This window comes from Carcharodon carcharias, chromosome 31 (genome assembly GCF_017639515.1).
Source record: "Carcharodon carcharias isolate sCarCar2 chromosome 31, sCarCar2.pri, whole genome shotgun sequence".
NCBI classification, from domain to species: Eukaryota; Metazoa; Chordata; class Chondrichthyes; order Lamniformes; family Lamnidae; genus Carcharodon; species Carcharodon carcharias.
Genome location: NC_054497.1, coordinates 11929833 through 11950850, shown reverse-complemented (window position 1 = coordinate 11950850; position 21018 = coordinate 11929833). Strand labels below are relative to the sequence as shown.

The window sequence follows — 21018 nt, the reverse complement described above, 5'->3', positions numbered from 1 at the left end:
TGGAGCCCACTAGGGAACAGGCAATTCTAGATTTAGTGATGTGGAATGAGGCAGATTTGATAAGGGAGCTTAAGGTGAAGGAACCCTTAGGAGGAAGTGACCATAATATGATAGAATTTACCCTGCAATTTGAGAGGAAAAAACTGGAATCTGATGTAACAGTATTACAGTTGAACAAAGGCAACTACAGAGGCATGAGGGAGGAGCTGGCCAGAATTGACTGGGAGATGAGCCTAGCAGGAAAGACAGTGGAACAGCAATGGCAGGAGTTTCTGGGAGTAATTTGGGAGACACAGCAAAAATTCATCCCTAGGAAGAAGAAGCATACTAAAGGGAGGACGAGGCAACCATGGCTGACAAGGGAAGTCAGGGACAGCATAAAAGCTAAAGAGAAAGCATACAATGCGGCGAAGAGCAGTGGGAAACAGGGGATTGGGAAGCCTACAAAGACCAACAGAGGACAACTAAAAAAGAAATTAGGAGGGAGAAGATTAAATATGAGGGTAAACTAGCCAGTAATATAAAATAAGATTGCAAGAGTTTATTTAGATATATAAAGGGTAAGAGAGAAGCAAAAGTGGACATTGGGCCACTGGAAAATGACACTGGAGAAGTAATAATGGGGAACAAAGAAATGGCGGAGGAACTAAATAGGTACTTTGCATCAGTCTTCACGGAAGAAGACACGAGTAACATCCCCAAAATTCAAGAGAGTTGGGGGAGGCAGAGGTGAGTATGGTGGCCATTACCAAGGAGAAGGTGCTAGGAAAACTGAAGGTCTGAAGGTAGATAATCACCTGGACTAGATGGGTTACACCCCAGAGTTCTGAAGGAGATAGCTGAAGAAATAGTGGAGGCATTAGTGGTGATCTTTCAGGAATCACTGGAGTCAGGGAGGGTTCAAGAGGACTGGAAAATCACTAATGCGACCCCCTGTTTAAGAAGGGAGTGAGGCAAAAGACGGGAAATTACAGGCTTATAAGCCTGACCTCGGTCATTGGTAAGATTTTAGAGTCCATTATTAAAGATGAGATTTCAGAATAGGGCAAAGTCAACATGGTTTCATCAAGGGGAGGTCATGCCTGACAAACCTATTAGAATTCTTTGAGGAGGTAACGAGCAGGTTAGACAAAGGAGAGCCAATGGATGTTATCTACTTGGAGTTCCAAAAGGCCTTTGACAAGGTGCCGCACAGGAGGCTGCTCAGTAAGATAAGAACCCATGGTGTTAGAGGCAAGGTACTAGCATGGATAGAAGATTGGCTGTCTGGCAGGAGGCAGAGAGTGGGGATAAGGGGGTCCTTCTCAGGATGGCGGCCGGTGACTAGTGGAGTTCCGCAGGGTTCAGTGTTGGGACCACAACATTTCACTTTATACATTAATGATTGAGATGAAGGAACTGAGGCCATTCTGGCTAAGTTTGCAGACGATACAAAGATAGGTGGAGGGACAGGTAGTATTAAGGAGGCAGGGATGCTGCAGAAGGATTTGGACAGGTTAGGAGAATGGGCAAAGAAGTGGCAGATGGAATACAACGTGGGGAAGTGTGAGGTCGTGCACTTTGGTAGGAAGAATTAAGGCATAGACTATTTTCTAAATGGGGAGAGAATTCAGAAGTCTGGAGTGCAAAGGGACTTGGGAATCCTAGTCCAGGATTCTCCTAAGGTTAACTTGCAAGTTGAGTCGGTAGTTAGGAAGGCAAATGCAATGTTGGCATTTATTTAGAATATAAAAGCAGGGATGTGCTGCTGAGGCTTTATAAGGCTCTGGTCAGACCACATTTAGAATATTGTGAGCATTTTTTGGCCCTGTATCTCAGGAAGGATGTGCTGGCCCTAGAGAGGGTCCAGAGGAGGTTCACGAGAATGATCCCAGGAATGAAAGGCTTAACATATGAGGAATGTTTGAGGACTCTGGGTCTATACTTGATGGAGTTTAGAAGGATGAGGGGAGATCTGATTGAAACTTACAGAATACTGAAAGGCCTGGATAGAGTGGACATGGGGAAGATGTTTCCATTAGTAGGAGAGACTAGGACCTGAGGGCACAGCCTCAGAGTAAAGGGAAGACATTTTAGAACAGAGATGAGGAGAAACTTCTTTAGCCAGAGAGTGGTGAATCTATGGAACTCATTGCCACAGAAGGCTGTGGAGGTCAGGTCATTGAGTGTATTTAAGACCGAGACAGATAGGTTCTTGACTGGTAAGGGGGGGATCAAGGGTTACTGGGAGAAGGCGGGAGAATGGGGTTGAGAAACTTATCAGCCAAGATTGAATGGTGGAGCAGACTTGATGGACTGAATGGCCTAATTTCTGCTCCTATGTCTTATGGTCTTATGGTCAGGTGAAACATTAACCCAAGACATAGTTCAAAGATTCAAGTGCACATAAAAGATTGTGTGTCACTTTCAAATCCGCTGTACAACATAACCTCTAAGATTCCACTGTTAATAAACACTTCCAAGTTCATTCTACTCATTTCTGTTGGTGGGATCTTACTGTGCCCAGTGGCTGTTGCATTTAGCTATATTACAGCAGCAGTTACCTTCTGAGTGTAATTCATTAACTATGAAGTTCTTTAGGAAACCCTAACGAGATGAAACATACCTTCTACACACAAGATTCTGTCCTTCCCCAGATACTGTAGATTTAATAGGAGATTGTCACAATGGCCACCCACTCAGTCTAGCAATCTAATTCATTAATTTGCGGTATTTGCTGGGGATTAACCGCAAAATCCATCCACATGGGAGGTGGTGATAATCGCACGCAAATCTCCCACTGTGTGTAAGACAGGTCATGAGCCAGCCCATAATATATCAGATACAGAAAAAAGGGCTTTCATGAGTTGCACTGTCAGTTCATCTCCAAAGCCTCACCTACTTTCTCATGTGTGACAGCAGACAGTGGCTGGCTATGTGGCTCTGCGGGGCCACACAACCCACTTCTGCCTTCACTTGGCTACCACACTTGCGTTTCCAGCCACAGTGACTGGAGGGTTGACCTGAGCAGGGAGCCACTTCTGACGCTTTCCCACCTTTCCATTACGCAGTGGCACTGAGGCCAACTGCACTGGCCCAATGGATGACTGGCTGACATCAGCAATCTCGGCACAAGCCCAGTGTTTGAGTCCAGTGCCTTCATAGATTGCACAATTCTGAGCCTACAATGGAGTGACTGTCCCTTTAAGAGATGGAGGGTAACTTACTTGTGGAGCCTTTCACAATCTCAGGAGTACTCAGTGTGTTCTCAGGAGTGACTGACTTCACCGTCAGGTTATATTGGAACCCAGGTTCCAGGCCTGTCACATTGAAAGTGTTCTCTCCTTTCTTTGAGAAGAGGGTCTGAGTGAAATTTGCAGTATCACTACTGACTGTAATGTTGTATGTGTATTCTGAGACTCTTGTATCATCGGGAACTGTCCAGTTTATTGTCAATAAATCTGTTGTTCTGTTCAGCACAGACAGACTAGTGACCGGAGATGGATCTGTGAACAGAAAGGCAAAGAGAGAGTTAGTACGAAAGGTTTGCCACCCTTTGTGTTCCTTCACACTATGACCCGCTGCTATAGGACAGTATTCTGTGGTCGAACCCCACATCCCTTGATCCATTCAGTCGACAAAATTCAGCAAACCCAGCTTTAAATTAACAAGTGATCTAGCATCAATTGACATTTGGAGTTAAAAATTTCTACCCCATCCGCCCCACCACCGTGAGTAGAAATGTTTCCTTATCTCATTCCTGAAACTTTTAGATCATTCCCTAGTCCGAGATTCCCTAACCAGTGAAATAGTTCCCTCCTACTTACCCCCATAGTTTCCCTAAATGTGTTCGAAATTTTGATCAAATCACCTCTAAACCTTCCATATATCTAGTTTGTGCAATCTCTCCTTGTAAATTAAGTTTTGGAGTCCAGTTATCGCTCTGGCAAATCTACACTGAGTTCCCTCCAAGGCCAATGGACCTTTCAAAGCGACAGCATTTTACTACAAAATTGTCACAATAATTTGAGGCTAATTCATTGGTTGTGAAGTGTTTTAGGATCTCTCGAGAATATGAAATGGTCTTCATATATGCGAGTTTGTCTTTCTTCATACAGTCGGTACTAGTGTGACCTTTGGCCCAGCTCCCTTGTCTCTGTCACTCTGCGCTCTGCAGCCTTTAACTCTTCAGATCTGAGATCTACGAGTGTGTTTTGTACTGTGACTATAGGTGTCATGAAGCTATTAATGTAAATAATGTTATTGGAAATTACTTTTTTAAACATAGACGTTTAGTCTATGGAGGTGTCTGTGTGTGCCTTAATTGGATTAAAGCCAGGCTAGTCTGGGTGTTTTGATGTATAGTAGTTTTGAGATGTAAACAGAGGTAGAGATACATTTGCATTTTTTTGAATAGAGCATTCAAGGGTGGGAGTGAAATCTTGCACCTAGCTTAGAGATACCAAGCAATGTTTATATTAGTAATAAAAGTGGTACTTTGAAAGGTGTTCAAAGGGACAGGTGGTACAATGAGAACTTACATTCAAAGGGGAGTGCTGGATATAATAGAAGGAAGCTTGTGTTCAGAGCAGAGGCATGTAACATCAAAGCAGCTGTAAGCGTACAACTGTTTGGAAAGGAATCAAATTGAAAGGAACCTCATTTTGAATTCATACAGTGAAAATGCTTTGCCTGGTGTCTGGTTAAGTCTATTGGTTGTTGTTGACTTCGTGGAGAATAATTTGGGAATTTGTTAAAAAATTATGATAATAGTAATTTGTAGCCATGTGTACTTGTTTAACTTGTAAATTAATAAATGTCTCATGTAGTTTGATATAAAAACCTCTTGAGAACTGGTGTTCTTATTCCTGAATTTAGAGCTGCAAGTCAAACATACCAATTGAAAATATAGGTTATGACAGTTGTTTCAAGGTTCCCTCTCAGATTTTAAATAACTCAGCCATTACCACCTGCTGTGTCATAAGAATAGAGTTGGAACTAACCTAGTACCCAAATCAGTAATGAACTGTGTACAAAACCTATAGGCAATGCAGCTTTAATAACAGTGTTCCCGTTGTTATGCATAGTGGATTCTCTATAATGACCTGTTCTCTGTGACGGACTCTTGCATTCTAACTCTCCTCTGAGCCACACACCATCCCGACTTGGAACTATTTTGCCATTCCTTCTCTGTTGCTGGGTCAAAATCTTAGAGCTCCCTCCCAAACAGCACTGTGGGTGTACCTGCACCACATGGACTGCAGCGGTTCAAGATGGCGGCTCACCACCACCTTCTCAAGGGCAATTAGGGGTGGGCAATATAAAAAAATGCTGGCCTAGCCAGCAATACCCATGTCCTGTGAAAGAATTTTTAAAAACACTACCGACTGCAGGTAAATTTCAGTTATAACTGCTAAATCCATACATGCTGAGCCCTCAGTGAAGTAACTGTCCCTTTAAGAGATGGAGGGTAACTTACTTGTGGTGCCTTTCACAATCTCAGGAGTACTCAGTGTGGTCTCAGGAGTGACTGACTGCACCATCAGGTTATATTGGAACCCAGGTTTCAGGCCTGTCACTTTGAACGTGTTCTTTCCTTTCTCTGTGGAGTTGGTCTGCATGAAATTTGCAGTATCACTACTGACTGTAATGTTGTACGTGTATTCTGAGAATCTTATATCATTGGGAAATGTCCAGTTTATTGTCAATGAATCTGTTGTTCTGTCCAGCACAGACAGACTAGTGACTGGAGATGGATCTGTGAACAGAAAGGCAAAGAGAGAGTTAGTGAGAGAGGTTTACCACCCTTTGTGTTCCTTCACACTATGACCCGCTATAGGACAGTATTCTGTGGTCGAACCCCACATCCCTTGATCCATTCAGTCGAGAAAATTCAGCAAACCCAACTTTAAATTAACAAGTGATCTAGCATCAATTGACATTTGGAGTGAGTTAAAAATTTCTACCCCATCCGCCCCACCACCGTGAGTAGAAATGTTTCCTTACCTCATTCCTGAAACTTTTAGATCATTCCCTAGTCCGAGATTCCCTAACCAGTGAAATAGTTCCCTCCTACTTACCCCCATAGTTTCCCTAAATGTGTTCGAAATTTTGATCAAATCACCTCTAAACCTTCCATATATCTAGTTTGCGTAATCTCTCCTTGTAAATTAAGTTTTGGAGTCCAGTTATCTCTCTGGTAAATCTACACTGAGCTCCCTCCAAGGCCAATGGACCCTTCAAAGCGACAGCATTTTACTACAAAATTGTCACAATAATTTGAGGCTAATTTATTGGTTGTGAATTGTTTTGGGATCTCTCGAGAATATGAAATGGTCTTCATATATGCGAGTTTGTCTTTCTTCATACAGTCGGTACTAATGTGACCTTTGGCCTGGCTCCCTTGTCTCTGTCACTCTCGCTCTGCACCCTTTAACTCTTCAGATCTGAGATCTACGAGTGTGTTTTCTACTGTGACTATAGGTGTCATGAAGCTATTAATGTAAATAATGTTATTGGAAATTACTTTTTTTAACATAGATGTTTAGTCTATGGAGGTGTCTGTGTGTGCCTTAATTGGATTAAAGCCAGGCTAGTCTGGGTGTTTTGATGTATAGCAGTTTTGAGATGTAAACAGAGGTAGAGATACATTTGCATTTTTTTGAAAAGAGCATTCAAGAGTGGGAGTGAAATCTTGCACCTAGCTTGGAGATACCAAGCAATGTTTATATTAGTAATAAAAGTGGTACTTTGAAAGGTGTTCAAAGGGACAGGTGGTACAATGAGAACTTACATTCAAAGTGGAGTGCTGGATATAATAGAAGGAAGCTTGTGTTCAGAGCAGAGGCATGTAACATCAAAGCAACTGTAAGCATACAACTGTTTGGAAAGGAATCAAACTGAAAGGAACCTCATTTTGAATTCATAAAGTGAAAATGCTTTGCCTGGTGTCTGGTTAAGTCTATTGGTTGTTGCTGACTTCATGGAGAATAATTTGGGAATTTGTTAAAAAATTATGATAATAGTAATTTGTAGCCATGTGTACTTGTTTAACTTGTAAATTAATAAATGTCTCATGTAGTTTGATATAAAAAACTCTTGAGAACATGTGGTCTTATTCCTGAATTTAGAGCTGCAACTCAAACATACCAATTGAAAATAAAAACAAAAAAACTGCGGATGCTGGAAATCCAAAACAAAAACAGAATTACCTGGAAAAACTCAGCAGGTCTGGCAGCATCGGCGGAGAAGAAAAGAGTTGACGTTTCGAGTCCTCATGACCCTTCGACAGAACTTGAGTTCGAGTCCAAGAAAGAGTTGAAATATAAGCTGGTTTAAGGTGTGTGTGTGGGGGGGCGGAGAGATAGAGAGAGAGAGAGGGGAAGGGGGGGTTGTGTGGTTGTAGGGACAAACAAGCAGTGATAGAAGCAGATCATCAAAAGATGTCAACGACAGTAGTACAATAGAACACATAGGTGTTAAAGTTAAAGTTGATGATATTATCTAAACGAATGTGCTAATTAAGAATGGATGGTAGGGCACTCAAGGTATAGCTCTAGTGGGGGTGTTTTTTTTATTATATAATGGAAATAGGTGGGAAAAGGAAAATCTTTATAATTTATTGGGAAAAAAAGGAAGGGGGAAACAGAAAGGGGGTGGGGATGGGGGAGGGAGCTCACGACCTAAAGTTGTTGAATTCAATATTCAGTCCGGAAGGCTGTAAAGTGCCTAGTCGGAAGATGAGGTGTTGTTCCTCCAGTTAGCATTGGGCTTCACTGGAACAATGCAGCAAGCCAAGGACAGACATGTGGGCAAGAGAGCAGGGTGGAGTGTTAAAATGGCAAGCGACAGGGAGGTTTGGGTCATTCTTGCGGACAGACCGCAGGTGTTCTGCAAAGCGGTCGCCCAGTTTACGTTTGGTCTCTCCAATGTAGAGGAGACCACATTGGGAGCAACGAATGCAGAAGTTAAGTTGGGGGAAATGCAAGTGAAATGCTGCTTCACTTGAAAGGAGTGTTTGGGTCCTTGGATGGTGAGGAGAGAGGAAGTGAAGGGGCAGGTGTTGCATCTTTTGCTTGGGCATGGGGTGGTGCCATAGGAGGGGTTGAGGAGTAGGGGGTGATGGAGGAGTGGACCAGGGTGTCCCGGAGGGAGCGATCCCTACGGAATGCCGATAAGGGGGGTGAAGGGAAGATGTGTTTGGTGGTGGCATCATGCTGGAGTTGGCGGAAATGACGGAGGATGATCCTTTGAATGCGGAGGCTGGTGGGGTGATAAGTGAGGACAAGGGGGACCCTATCATGTTTCTGGGAGGGAGGAGAAGGCGTGAGGGCGGATGCGCGGGAGATGGGCCGGACACGGTTGAGGGCCCTGTCAACGACCGTGGGTGGAAAACCTCGGTTAAGGAAGAAGGAGGACATGTCAGAGGAACTGTTTTTGAAGGTAGCATCATCGGAACAGATGCGACGGAGGCGAAGGAACTGAGAGAATGGGATGGAGTCCTTACAGGAAGCGGGGTGTGAGGAGCTGTAGTCGAGATAGCTGTGGGAGTTGGTGGGTTTGTAATGGATATTGGTGGACAGTCTATCACCAGAGATTGAGACAGAGAGGTCAAGGAAGGGAAGGGAAGTGTCAGAGATGGACCACGTGAAAATGATGGAGGGGTGGAGATTGGAAGCAAAATTAATAAATTTTTCCAAGTCCCGACGAGAGCATGAAGCGGCACCGAAGTAATCATCGATGTACCGGAGAAAGAGTTGTGGAAGGGGGCCGGAGTAGGACTGCAACAAGGAATGTTCCACATACCCCATAAAGAGACAGGCATAGCTGGGGCTCATGCGGGTACCCATAGCCACACCTTTTATTTGGAGGAAGTGAGAGGAGTTGAAGGAGAAATTGTTCAGCGTGAGAACAAGTTCAGCCAGACGGAGGAGAGTAGCGGTGGATGGGGATTGTTCGGGCCTCTGTTCGAGGAAGAAGCTAAGGGCCCTCAGACCAACCTGGTGGGGGATGGAGGTGTAGAGGGATTGGACGTCCATGGTGAAGAGAAAGCGGTTGGCGCCAGGGAACTGGAAATTGTTGATGTGACGTAAGGTGTCAGAGGAATCACGGATGTAGGTGGGAAGGGACTGGACAAGGGGAGAGAGAAGGGAGTCAAGATAACGAGAAATGAGTTTTGTGGGGCAGGAGCAAGCTGAGATGATCGGTCTACCGGGGCAGTTCTGTTTGTGGATTTTGGGTAGGAGTTAGAAGCGGGCCGTCCGAGGTTGGGCGACTATCAGGTTGGAAGCTGTGGGAAGCTGTACCAATTGAAAATATAGGTTATGACAGTTGTTTCAAGGTTCCCTCTCAGATTTTAAATAACTCAGCCTTTACCACCTGCTGTGTCATAAGAATAGAGTTGGAGCTAACCTAGTACCCAAATCAGTAATGAACTGTGTACAAAACCTATAGGCAATGCAGCTTTAATAACAGTGTTCCCATTGTTATGCATAGTGGATTCTCTATAATGACCTGTTCTCTGTGACGGACTCTTGCATTCTAACTCTCCTCCAAGCCACACACCATCCCGACTTGGAACTATTTTGCCGTTCTTTCTCTGTTGCTGGGTCAAAATCTTAGAGCTCCCTCCCAAACAGCACTGTGGGTGTACCTGCACCACATGGACTGCGGTTCAAGATGGCGGCTCACCACCACCTTCTCAAGGGCAATTAGGTGTGGGCAATATAAAAAAATGATGGCCTAGCCAGCAATACCCATGTCCTGTGAAAGAATTTTTAAAAACTCTACAGACTGCAGGTAAATGTCACTTGTAACTGCTAAATCCATACATGCTGAGCCCTCAGTGAAGTAACTGTTCCTTTAAGAGATGGAGGGTAACTTACTTGTGGTGCCTTTCACAATCTCAGGAGTACTTAGTGTGTTCTCAGGAGTGACTGACTGCACCGTCAGGTTATATTGGACCCCAGGTTTCAGGCCTGTCACATTGAACGTGTTCTTTCCTTTCTCTGTGGAGTGGGTCTGAGTGAAATTTGCGGTATCACTACTGACTGTAATGTTGTATGTGTATTCTGAGAATCTTATATCATTGGGAACTGTCCAGTTTATTGTCAATGAATCTGTTGTTCTGTCCAGCACAGACAGACTAGTAACTGGAGATGGATCTGTGAACAGAAAGGCAAAGAGAGAGTTAGTGCGAGAGATTCGTCACCCTGTGTGTCCCTTGACACTCTGACCCGTTATAGGACAGTACTATGTCTGCTGCCTGTGGTTTTGCAGTGCCCATTTGATGCGACAGGGAATGGACTCACATCTGAGACACGTTCACATTAGAGGTGGAAACATTCTTCAAAGAGCGCAGTATTTCCCATGCGAGGTGAAGGCAATATCAGTGCAGTATCAGCGGCAGTGTCGGAGGTGTCACCTTACAGATCAGGCTTGAAACCGGGGCTCCATCTGGTGGTTCAAGTGGATGTAAAACAAGCCCCTCTCCAGAGAAAAACCCGGGGAAATCTCCTAAAATTCCAGTTGCCCTTATCTCAAACTATCATCTGTTTGTGGGATCTTATTATGTCCAAATAAACTAGGGGCAGGAATTGACAGTCAGCTTGCGGGGGTGGGCCTGACACACTGATACATAAGATGATGCCCGATGACATTGGGCGTGAGTCCCAACATCATCGCGATGTCTGGCGATGTTTCATTGGGTGGGCGCGTGCTGGAGGAGACTGTGCGCCCGCCAATAATTAAAAGGCCTATTAATTTCAGCCTAAGGGTTGGCGGGGAAGGTGAAAAGGCCAAGCGGCCTTTACCTATTTTAGGGAACACTCATCCGCGAGTGGGATGAGGTTTCCTAAAGTTTTCACAAATAGAATAAAAACTTCTTTTTGAAAAACTAAAACATGCCCCACCTCATGTGACACAGTCACAGTCCCATGAGGGAACATGTTTCATGTCATTTTTATTGCATTTAATTATTCCGTGCCTCAGGGAGATTGAAGCGCTCCCTTGCCTGCTCTGGACCCGACACTCCCTCCTCCTCCCGCCCCACCCCCCCCCACCACCGCACCCCCCCGCCCCCCCGCATGGATAGCGCTGAGTGCTACCGCCTGTATATGACGATGGGCGGGCCTTCATTGGCCTGGCCGTGTAAAATGGCGGTGTGGAGCCGATCGCGGGTGGCAGTTAGCTCCACCGCCGCCCACACCCTCTCGTGCCCGAAGGGGGAAAAATTCAGGCCGAGGAAGAAAGAAAAAGGAGGAGGCCATTCAGCCCTTCGAGCCTGTGTCACATTCGATGCTGTCATAGCTGATTTGTGGTTTAACCCCACATCCCTTGATCCATTCAGTCAACAAAATGCAGCAACCCCAGCTTTAAATTAACAAGTGATCTAGCATCAATTGTTATTTGGAGTGAGTTAAAAATTTCTACCCTACCCGCCCCACCAACGTATGTAGAAATGTTTCCTTATCTCATTCCTGAAACTTTTAGATCATCCCCTAGTCCTAGATTCCCTAACCAGTTAAAATAGTTCCCTCATATTTATCCCCACAGTTTCCCTAAATGTGTTCGAAATTTTGATCAAATCACCTCTAAACCTTCCATATATCTAGTTTGTGTAATCTCTCCTTGTAAATTAAGTTCTGGAGTCCAGTTATCTCTCTGGTAAATCCACACTGAACTCCCTCCAAGGCCAATGGACCCTTCAAAGCGACAGCATTTTCCTGCAAAATCGTCACAACAATTTCAGGCTAATACATTGGTTGTGAATGTTTTAGGATCTCTCGAGAATATGAAATGGTCTTCATATATGTGAATTTGTCTTTCTTCATACAGTCGGTACTAATGTGACCTTTGGTCCAATACCCTTGTCTCTGTCACTCTCGCTCTGCACCCTTTAACTCTTCAGATCTGAGATCTACGAGTGTGTTTTCTACTGTGACTATAGGTGTCATGAAGCTATTAATGTAAATAATGTTATCAGAGATCACTTTTTTTAACATAGACGTTTTGTCTATGGAGGTGCCTGGGTGTGCCTTAATTGGATTAAAGCCAGGCTAGTCTGGGTGTTTTGATGTATAGTAGTTTTAAGATGTAAACAGAGGTAGAGGTACATTTGCATTTTGTTGAATAGAGCATTCAAGAGTGAGAGTGAAATCTTGCACCTATTTTGGAGATACCAAGCAATGTTTATATTAGTAATAAAAGTGGCACTTTGAAAGGTGTTCAAAGGAACAGGTGATAAAATGAGAACGTACATTCAAAGGGGAGTGCTGGATATAATAGAAGGAAGCTTGTGTTCAGAGCAGAGGCATGTAACATCAAAGCAGCTGTAAGCGTACAACTGTTTGGTAAGGAACCAAATTGAAAGGAACCTCATTTTGAATTCATAAAGTGAAAATGCTTTGCCTGGTGTCTGGTTAAGTCTATTGGTTGTTGTTGACTTCGTGGAGAATAATTTGGGAATTTGTTAAAAAATTATGATAATAGTAATTTGTAGCCATGTGTACTTGTTTAACTTGTAAATTAATAAATGTCTCATGTAGTTTGATATAAAAACCTCTTGAGAACTGGTGTTCTTATTCCTGAATTTAGAGCTGCAAGTCAAAACACACCAATTGAAAATATAGGTTATGACAGTTGTTTAAAGTTTCCCTCTCAGATTTTAAATAACTCAGCCATTACCACCTGCTGTGTCATAAGAATAGAGTTGGAGCTAACCTAGTACCCAAATCAGTAATGGACTCTCTATAAAATCTATAGGCAATGTAACTTTAATAAAGACTGTCCCTGTTGTTATGCGTTTTGGATTCTCTATAACAATCTATTCTCTATGACGATATCTTACATTCTAACTCTCCTCCGAGCCACACACCATCCCGACTTGGAACTATTTTGCCGTTCTTTCTCTGTTGCTGGGACAAAATCTTAGAGCTCCCTCCCAAACAGCACTGTGGGTGTACCTGCACCACATGGACTGCGGTTCAAGATGGCGGCTCACCACCACCTTCTCAAGGGCAATTAGGTGTGGGCAATATAAAAAAATGCTGGCCTAGCCAGCAATACCCATGTCCTGTGAAAGAATAAAAAAAACTCTACAGACTGCAGGTAAATGTCAGTTATAACTGCTAAATCCATACATGCTGAGCCCTCAGTGAAGTAATTGTCCTTTTAAGAGATGGAGGGCAACTTACTTGTGGTGCCTTTCACAATCTCAGGAGTACTCAGTGTGTTCTCAGGAGTGACTGACTGCACCGTCAGGTTATATTGGACCCCAGGTTTCAGGCCTGTTACATTGAACGTGTTCTTTCCTTTCTCAGTGGTGTGGGTCTGCGTGAAATTTAAAGTATCACTACTGACTGTAATGTTGTACGTGTATTCTGAGACTCTTGTATCATTGGGAACTGTCCAGTTTATTGTCAATGAATCTGTTGTTCTGTCCAGCACAGACAGACTAGTGACTGGAGATGGATCTGTGAACAGAAAGGCAAAGAGAGAGTTATTGCGAGAGATTCGTCACCCTGTGTGTCCCTTGACACTCTGACCTGTTATAGGACAGTACTATGTCTGCTGCCTGTGGTTTTGCAGTGCCCTTTGATGGGACAGGGAATGGACTCACATCTGAGACACGTTCACATCAGAAGTGGAAACATTCTTCAAAGAGCGCAGTATTTCCCATGCGAGGTGAAGGCAATATCAGTGCAGTATCAGCGGCAGTGTCGGAGGTGTCACCTTACAGATCAGGCTTGAAACCGGGGCTCCATCTGGTGGTTCAAGTGGATGTAAAACAAGCCCCTCTCCAGAGAAAAACCCGGGGAAATCTCCTAAAATTCCAGTTGCCCTTATCTCAAACTATCATCTGTTTGTGGGATCTTATATGTCCAAATAAACTAGGGGCAGGAATTGACAGTCAGCTTGCGGGGGTGGGCCTGACACACTGATACATAAGATGACGCCCGATGACATTGGACGTGAGTCGCAACATCATCGCGATGTCTGGCGATGTTTCGTTGGGTGGGCGCACGCTGTAGGAGGCTGTGCGCCCGCCAATAATTAAAAGGCCTATTAATTTCAGCCTAAGTGTCGGCGGGGCAGGTGAAAAGGCCAAGCGGCCTTTACCTATTTTAGGGAACACTCATCCGCGAGTGGGATGAGGTTTCCTAAAGTTTTCACAAATAGAATAAAACTTCTTTTTGAAAAATTAAAACATGCCCCACCTCATGTGACACAGTCACAGTCCCATGAGGGAACATGTTTCATTACATTGTTATTGCATTTAACTATTCCGTGCCTCAGGGAGATTGAAGCGCTCCCTTGCCTGCTCTGGACCCAACTCTCCCTCCTCCTCCCCCCCTCCCGCCCGCATGGATAGCGCTGAGTGCTACCGCCTGTGTATGATGCTGGGCGGGCCTTCATTGGCCTGGCCGTGTAAAATGGCGGTGTGGAGCCGATCGCGGGTGGCATTCAGCTCCATCACGGCCCCCACCCGCTCGTGCCCGAAGAGGGAAAAGTTCAGGCCCAGGAAAATAGAAAAAGGCGGCCATTCAGCCCCTTGAGCCTGTGTCACATTCGCTGCTGTTATAGCTGATCTGTGGTTGAACCCCACATCCCTTGATCCATTCAGTCAACAAAATGCAGCAACCCCAGCTTTAAATTAACAAGTGATCTACCATCAATTGCCATTTGGAGTGAGTTAAAAACTTCAACCAACCCCCTCACCCCCCTACCACTGTGTGTAGAAATGTTTCCTTATCTCATTCCTGAAGCTTTTAGATCATCCCCTAGTCCTAGATTCCTTAACCAGTGAAAATAGTGCCATCCTATTTACCCCATTTGATCAAATCACCTCTAAACCTTCCATATATCTAGTTTGTGTAATCTCTCCTTGTAAATTAAGTTTTGGTGTCCAGTTATCTCTCTGATAAATCTACACTGAGCTCCCTCCAAGGCCAATGGACTCTTCAAAGCGACAGCATTTTACTGCAAAACTGTCACAACAATTTGAGGCTAATTCATTGGTTGAGAAGTGTTTTGGGATCTCTCGAGGATATGAAATAGTCTTCAAATATGCGAGTTTGTCTTTCTTCATACAGTCGGTACTAATGTGACCTTTGGTCCATCTCCCTTGTCTCTGTCAATCTCGCTCTGCACCCTTTAACTCTTCAGATCTGAGATCTATGAGTGTGTTTTCTACTGTGACTATGGTTTCATGAAGCTATTAATGTAAATAATGTTATCGGAAATTACTTTTTTAACTTAGACGTTAGTCTATGAAGCTGTCTGTGTGTGCCTTAATTGGATTAAAGCCAGGCTAGTCTGGGTGTTGTGATGTATAGTAGTTTTGAGATGTAAACAGAGGTAGAGATACATTTGCATTTTGTTGAATAGATCATTCAAGAGTGGGAGTGAAATCTTGCACTTAGCTTGGAGATACCAAGCGATGTTCATATTATTAATAAAATTGGTACTTTGAAACGTGTTCAAAGAGACAGGTGATACAATGAGAACCTACATTCAAAAGGGAGTGCTGGGTATAATAGAAGGGATTTTGTGTGTGCAGAGCAGAGTCATGTAACATCAAAGTAGCTGTATGCCTACAACTGTTTGGAAAGGAATAAATGTCTCATGTAGTTTGATATAAAAACCCCTTGAGAACTGGTGGTCTTATTCCTGAATTTAGAGCTGCAACTCAAAACATACCAATTGGAAATATAGCTTATGACAGTTGTTTAAAGGTTCCCACCCAGATTTTAAATAACTCAGCTTTACCACCTGCTATTTCATAACAATAGTGTTGGAGCTAACCTAGTACCCAAATCAGTAATGAACATTGTATAAAATCTATAGACACTGTAGCTTTAATAAAGATTGTCCCTCTTGTTATGCATAGTGCATTCTCTATAATGACCTGTTCTCTGTGACGGACTCTTGCATTCTAACTCTCCTCCAAGCCACACACCATCCCGACTTGGAACTATTTTGCTGTTCCTTCTCTGTTGCTGGGTCAAAATCTTAGAGCTCCCTCCCAAACAGCACTGTGGGTGTACCTGCACCACATGGACTGCAGCGGTTCAAGATGGCGGCTCACCACCACCTTCTCAAGGGCAATTAGGTGTGGGCAATATAAAAAAATGCTGGCCTAGCCAGCAATACCCATGTCCTGTGAAAGAATAAAAAAAACTCTACAGACTGCAGGTAAATGTCAGTTATAACTGCTAAATCCATACATGCTGAGCCCTCAGTGAAGTAACTGTCCTTTTAAGAGATGGAGGGCAACTTACTTGTGGTGCCTTTCACAAACTCAGGAGTACTCAGTGTGTTCTCAGGAGTGACTGACTGCACCGTCAGGTTATATTGGACCCCAGGTTTCAGGCCTGTCACATTGAACGTGTTCTTTCCTTTCTCAGCGGTGTGGGTCTGCGCGAAATTTAAAGTATCACTACTGACTGTAATGTTGTACGTGTATTCTGAGACTCTTGTATCATTGGGAAATGTCCAGTTTATTGTCAATGAATCTGTTGTTCTGTCCAGCACAGACAGACTAGTGACTGGAGATGGATCTGTGAACAGAAAGGCAAAGAGAGAGTTAGTGCGAGAGATTCGTCACCCTGTGTGTCCCTTGACACTCTGACCTGTTATAGGACAGTAATATGTCTGCTGCCTGTGGTTTTGCAGTGCCCTTTGATGGGACAGGGAATGGACTCACATCTGAGACACGTTCACATCAGAAGTGGAAACATTCTTCAAAGAGCGCAGTATTTCCCATGCGAGGTGAAGGCAATATCAGTGCAGTATCAGCGGCAGTGTCGGAGGTGTCACCTTACAGATCAGGCTTGAAACCGGGGCTCCATCTGGTGGTTCAAGTGGATGTAAAACAAGCCCCTCTCCAGAGAAAAACCCGGGGAAATCTCCTAAAATTCCAGTTGCCCTTATCTCAAACTATCATCTGTTTGTGGGATCTTATATGTCCAACTAAACTAGGGGCAGGAATTGACAGTCAGCTTGCGGGGGTGGGCCTGACACACTGATACATAAGATGATGCCCGATGACATTGGGCATGAGTCCCAACATCATCGCGATGTCTGGCGATGTTTCGTTGGGTGGGCGCACGCTGTAGGAGGCTGTGCGCCCGCCAATAATTAAAAGGCCTATTAATTTCAGCCTAAGTGTTGGCGGGGCAGGTGAAAAGGCCAAGCGGCCTTTACCTATTTTAGGGAACACTCATCCGCGAGTGGGATGAGGTTTCCTAAAGTTTTCACAAATAGAATAAAAACTTCTTTTTGAAAAATTAAAACATGCCCCACCTCATGTGACACAGTCACAGTCCCATGAGGGAACATGTTTCATTACATTGTTATTGCATTTAACTATTCCGTGCCTCAGGGAGATTGAAGCGCTCCCTTGCCTGCTCTGGACCCAACTCTCCCTCCTCCTCCCCCCCCCTGCCCCGCCCGCATGGATAGCGCTGAGCGCTACCGCCTGTGTATGATGCTGGGCGGGCCTTCATTGGCCTGGCCGTGTAAAATGGCGGTGTGGAGCCGATCGCGGGTGGCATTCAGCTCCATCACGGCCCCCACCCGCTTGTGCCCGAAGAGGGAAAAGTTCAGGCCCAGGAAAATAGAAAAAGGCGGCCATTCAGCCCCTTGAGCCTGTGTCACATTCGCTGCTGTTATAGCTGATCTGTGGTTGAACCCCACATGCCTTGATCCATTCAGTCAACAAAATGCAGCAACCCCAGCTTTAAATTAACAAGTGATCTACCATCAATTGCCATTTGGAGTGAGTTAAAAACTTCAACCAAGCCCCTCACCCCCCCCACCACTGTGTGTAGAAATGTTTCCTTATCTCATTCCTGAAGCTTTTAGATCATCCCCTAGTCCTAGATTCCTTAACCAGTGAAAATAGTGCCATCCTATTTACCCCATTTGATCAAATCACCTCTAAACCTTCCATATATCTAGTTTGTGTAATCTCTCCTTGTAAATTAAGTTTTGGTGTCCAGTTATCTCTCTGATAAATCTACACTGAGCTCCCTCCAAGGCCAATGGACTCTTCAAAGCGACAGCATTTTACTGCAAAACTGTCACAACAATTTGAGGCTAATTCATTGGTTGAGAAGTGTTTTGGGATCTCTCGAGGATATGAAATAGTCTTCATATATGCGAGTTTGTCTTTCTTCATACAGTCGGTACTAATGTGACCTTTGGTCCATCTCCCTTGTCTCTGTCAATCTCGCTCTGCACCCTTTAACTCTTCAGATCTGAGATCTATGAGTGTGTTTTCTACTGTGACTATGGTTTCATGAAGCTATTAATGTAAATAATGTTATCGGAAATTACTTTTTTAACTTAGACGTTAGTCTATGACGCTGTCTGTGTGTGCCTTAATTGGATTAAAGCCAGGCTAGTCTGGGTGTTGTGATGTATAGTAGTTTTGAGATGTAAACAGAGGTAGAGATACATTTGCATTTTGTTGAATAGATCATTCAAGAGTGGGAGTGAAATCTTGCACTTAGCTTGGAGATACCAAGCGATGTTCATATTATTAATAAAATTGGTACTTTGAAACGTGTTCAAAGAGACAGGTGATACAATGAGAACCTACATTCAAAAGGGAGTGCTGGGTATAATAGAAGGGATTTTGTGTGTGCAGAGCAGAGTCATGTAACATCAAAGTAGCTGTATGCCTACAACTGTTTGGAAAGGAATAAATGTCTCATGTAGTTTGATATAAAAACCCCTTGAGAACTGGTGGTCTCATTCCTGAATTTAGAGCTGCAACTCAAAACATACCAATTGGAAATATAGCTTATGACAGTTGTTTAAAGGTTCCCACCCAGATTTTAAATAACTCAGCTTTACCACCTGCTATTTCATAACAATAGTGTTGGAGCTAACCTAGTACCCAAATCAGTAATGAACACTGTATAAAATCTATAGACACTGTAGCTTTAATAAAGATTGTCCCTCTTGTTATGCATAGTGCATTCTCTATAATGACCTGTTCTCTGTGACGGACTCTTGCATTCTAACTCTCCTCCGAGCCACACACCATCCCGACTTGGAACTATTTTGCCGTTCCTTCTCTGTTGCTGGGACAAAATCTTAGAGCTCCCTCCCAAACAGCACTGTGGGTGTACCTGCACCACATGGACTGCAGCGGTTCAAGATGGCGGCTCACCACCACCTTCTCAAGGGCAATTAGGGGTGGGCAATATAAAAAAATGATGGCCTAGCCAGCAATACCCATGTCCTGTGAAAGAATTTTTAAAAACTCTACAGACTGCAGGTAAATGTCACTTGTAACTGCTAAATCCATACATGCTGAGCCCTCAGTGAAGTAATTGTCCTTTTAAGAGATGGAGGGCAACTTACTTGTGGTGCCTTTCACAATCTCAGGAGTACTCAGTGTGTTCTCAGGAGTGACTGACTGCACCGTCAGGTTATATTGGACCCCAGGTATCAGGCCTGTCACATTGAACGTGTTCTTTTCTTTCTCAGCGGTGTGGGTCTGCGCGAAATTTAAAGTATCACTACTGACTGTAATGTTGTACGTGTATTCTGAGACTCTTGTATCATTGGGAAATGTCCAGTTTATTGTCAATGAATCTGTTGTTCTGTCCAGCACAGACAGACTAGTGACTGGAGATGGATCTGTGAACAGAAAGGCAAAGAGAGAGTTAGTGCGAGAGATTCGTCACCCTGTGTGTCCCTTGACACTCTGACCTGTTATAGGACAGTAATATGTCTGCTGCCTGTGGTTTTGCAGTGCCCTTTGATGGGACAGGGAATGGACTCACATCTGAGACACGTTCACATCAGAAGTGGAAACATTCTTCAAAGAGCGCAGTATTTCCCATGCGAGGTGAAGGCAATATCAGTGCAGTATCAGCGGCAGTGTCGGAGGTGTCACCTTACAGATCAGGCTTGAAACCGGGGCTCCATCTGGTGGTTCAAGTGGATGTAAAACAAGCCCCTCCCCAGAGAAAAACCCGGGGAAATCTCCTAAAATTCCAGTTGCCCTTATCTCAAACTATCATCTGTTTGTGGGATCTTATATGTCCAACTAAACTAGGGGCAGGAATTGACAGTCAGCTTGCGGGGGTGGGCCTGACACACTGATACATAAGATGATGCCCGATGACATTGGGCATGAGTCCCAACATCATCGCGATGTCTGGCGATGTTTCGTTGGGTGGGCGCACGCTGTAGGAGGCTGTGCGCCCGCCAATAATTAAAAGGCCTATTAATTTCAGCCTAAGTGTTGGCGGGGCAGGCGAAAAGGCCAAGCGGCCTTTACCTATTTTAGGGAACACTCATCCGCGAGTGGGATGAGGTTTCCTAAAGTTTTCACAAATAGAATAAAAACTTCTTTTTGAAAAATTAAAACATGCCCCACCTCATGTGACACAGTCACAGTCCCATGAGGGAACATGTTTCATTATATTGTTATTGCATTTAACTATTCCGTGCCTCAGGGAGATTGAAGCGCTCCCTTGCCTGCTCTGGACCCAACTCTCCCTCCTCCTCCCCCCCTCCCGCCCGCATGGATAGCGCTGAGCGCTACCGCCTGTGTATGATGCTGGGCGGGCCTTCATTGGCCTGGCCGTGTAAAATGGCGGTGTAGAGCCGATCGCGGGTGGCATTCAGCTCCATCACGGCCCCCACCCGCTTGTGCCCGAAGAGGGAAAAGTTCAGGCCCAGGAAAATAGAAAAAGGCGGCCATTCAGCCCCTTGAGCCTGTGTCACATTCGCTGCTGTTATAGCTGATCTGTGGTTGAACCCCACATGCCTTGATCCATTCAGTCAACAAAATGCAGCAACCCCAGCTTTAAATTAACAAGTGATCTACCATCAATTGCCATTTGGAGTGAGTTAAAAACTTCAACCAACCCCCTCACCCCCCCACCACTGTGTGTAGAAATGTTTCCTTATCTCATTCCTGAAGCTTTTAGATCATCCCCTAGTCCTAGATTCCTTAACCAGTGAAAATAGTGCCATCCTATTTACCCCATTTGATCAAATCACCTCTAAACCTTC

The 21018-nt window shown here is 44.4% G+C and overlaps 1 protein-coding gene across 4 annotated transcripts in view; it reads right to left on the bottom strand.

Annotated features, from left to right (window-relative positions):
- ptprh (protein tyrosine phosphatase receptor type H) overlaps nucleotides 1-21018 on the bottom strand; it is a 95103-nt gene that overhangs the window by 33379 nt on the left and 40706 nt on the right. For 3 of the 4 annotated variants that reach the window (XM_041178112.1, XM_041178114.1, XM_041178113.1), the window contains 6 exons: nucleotides 19354-19632; nucleotides 16260-16538; nucleotides 13173-13451; nucleotides 9864-10142; nucleotides 5459-5737; nucleotides 3207-3485 (listed from right to left, as the gene is read on the bottom strand). In XM_041178112.1, coding sequence (XP_041034046.1) covers nucleotides 3207-3485; nucleotides 5459-5737; nucleotides 9864-10142; nucleotides 13173-13451; nucleotides 16260-16538; nucleotides 19354-19632 — 1674 coding nt within the window. The remainder of the gene's footprint in view (nucleotides 1-3206; nucleotides 3486-5458; nucleotides 5738-9863; nucleotides 10143-13172; nucleotides 13452-16259; nucleotides 16539-19353; nucleotides 19633-21018) is intronic. The other variant, XM_041178115.1, reaches the window with a different exon arrangement.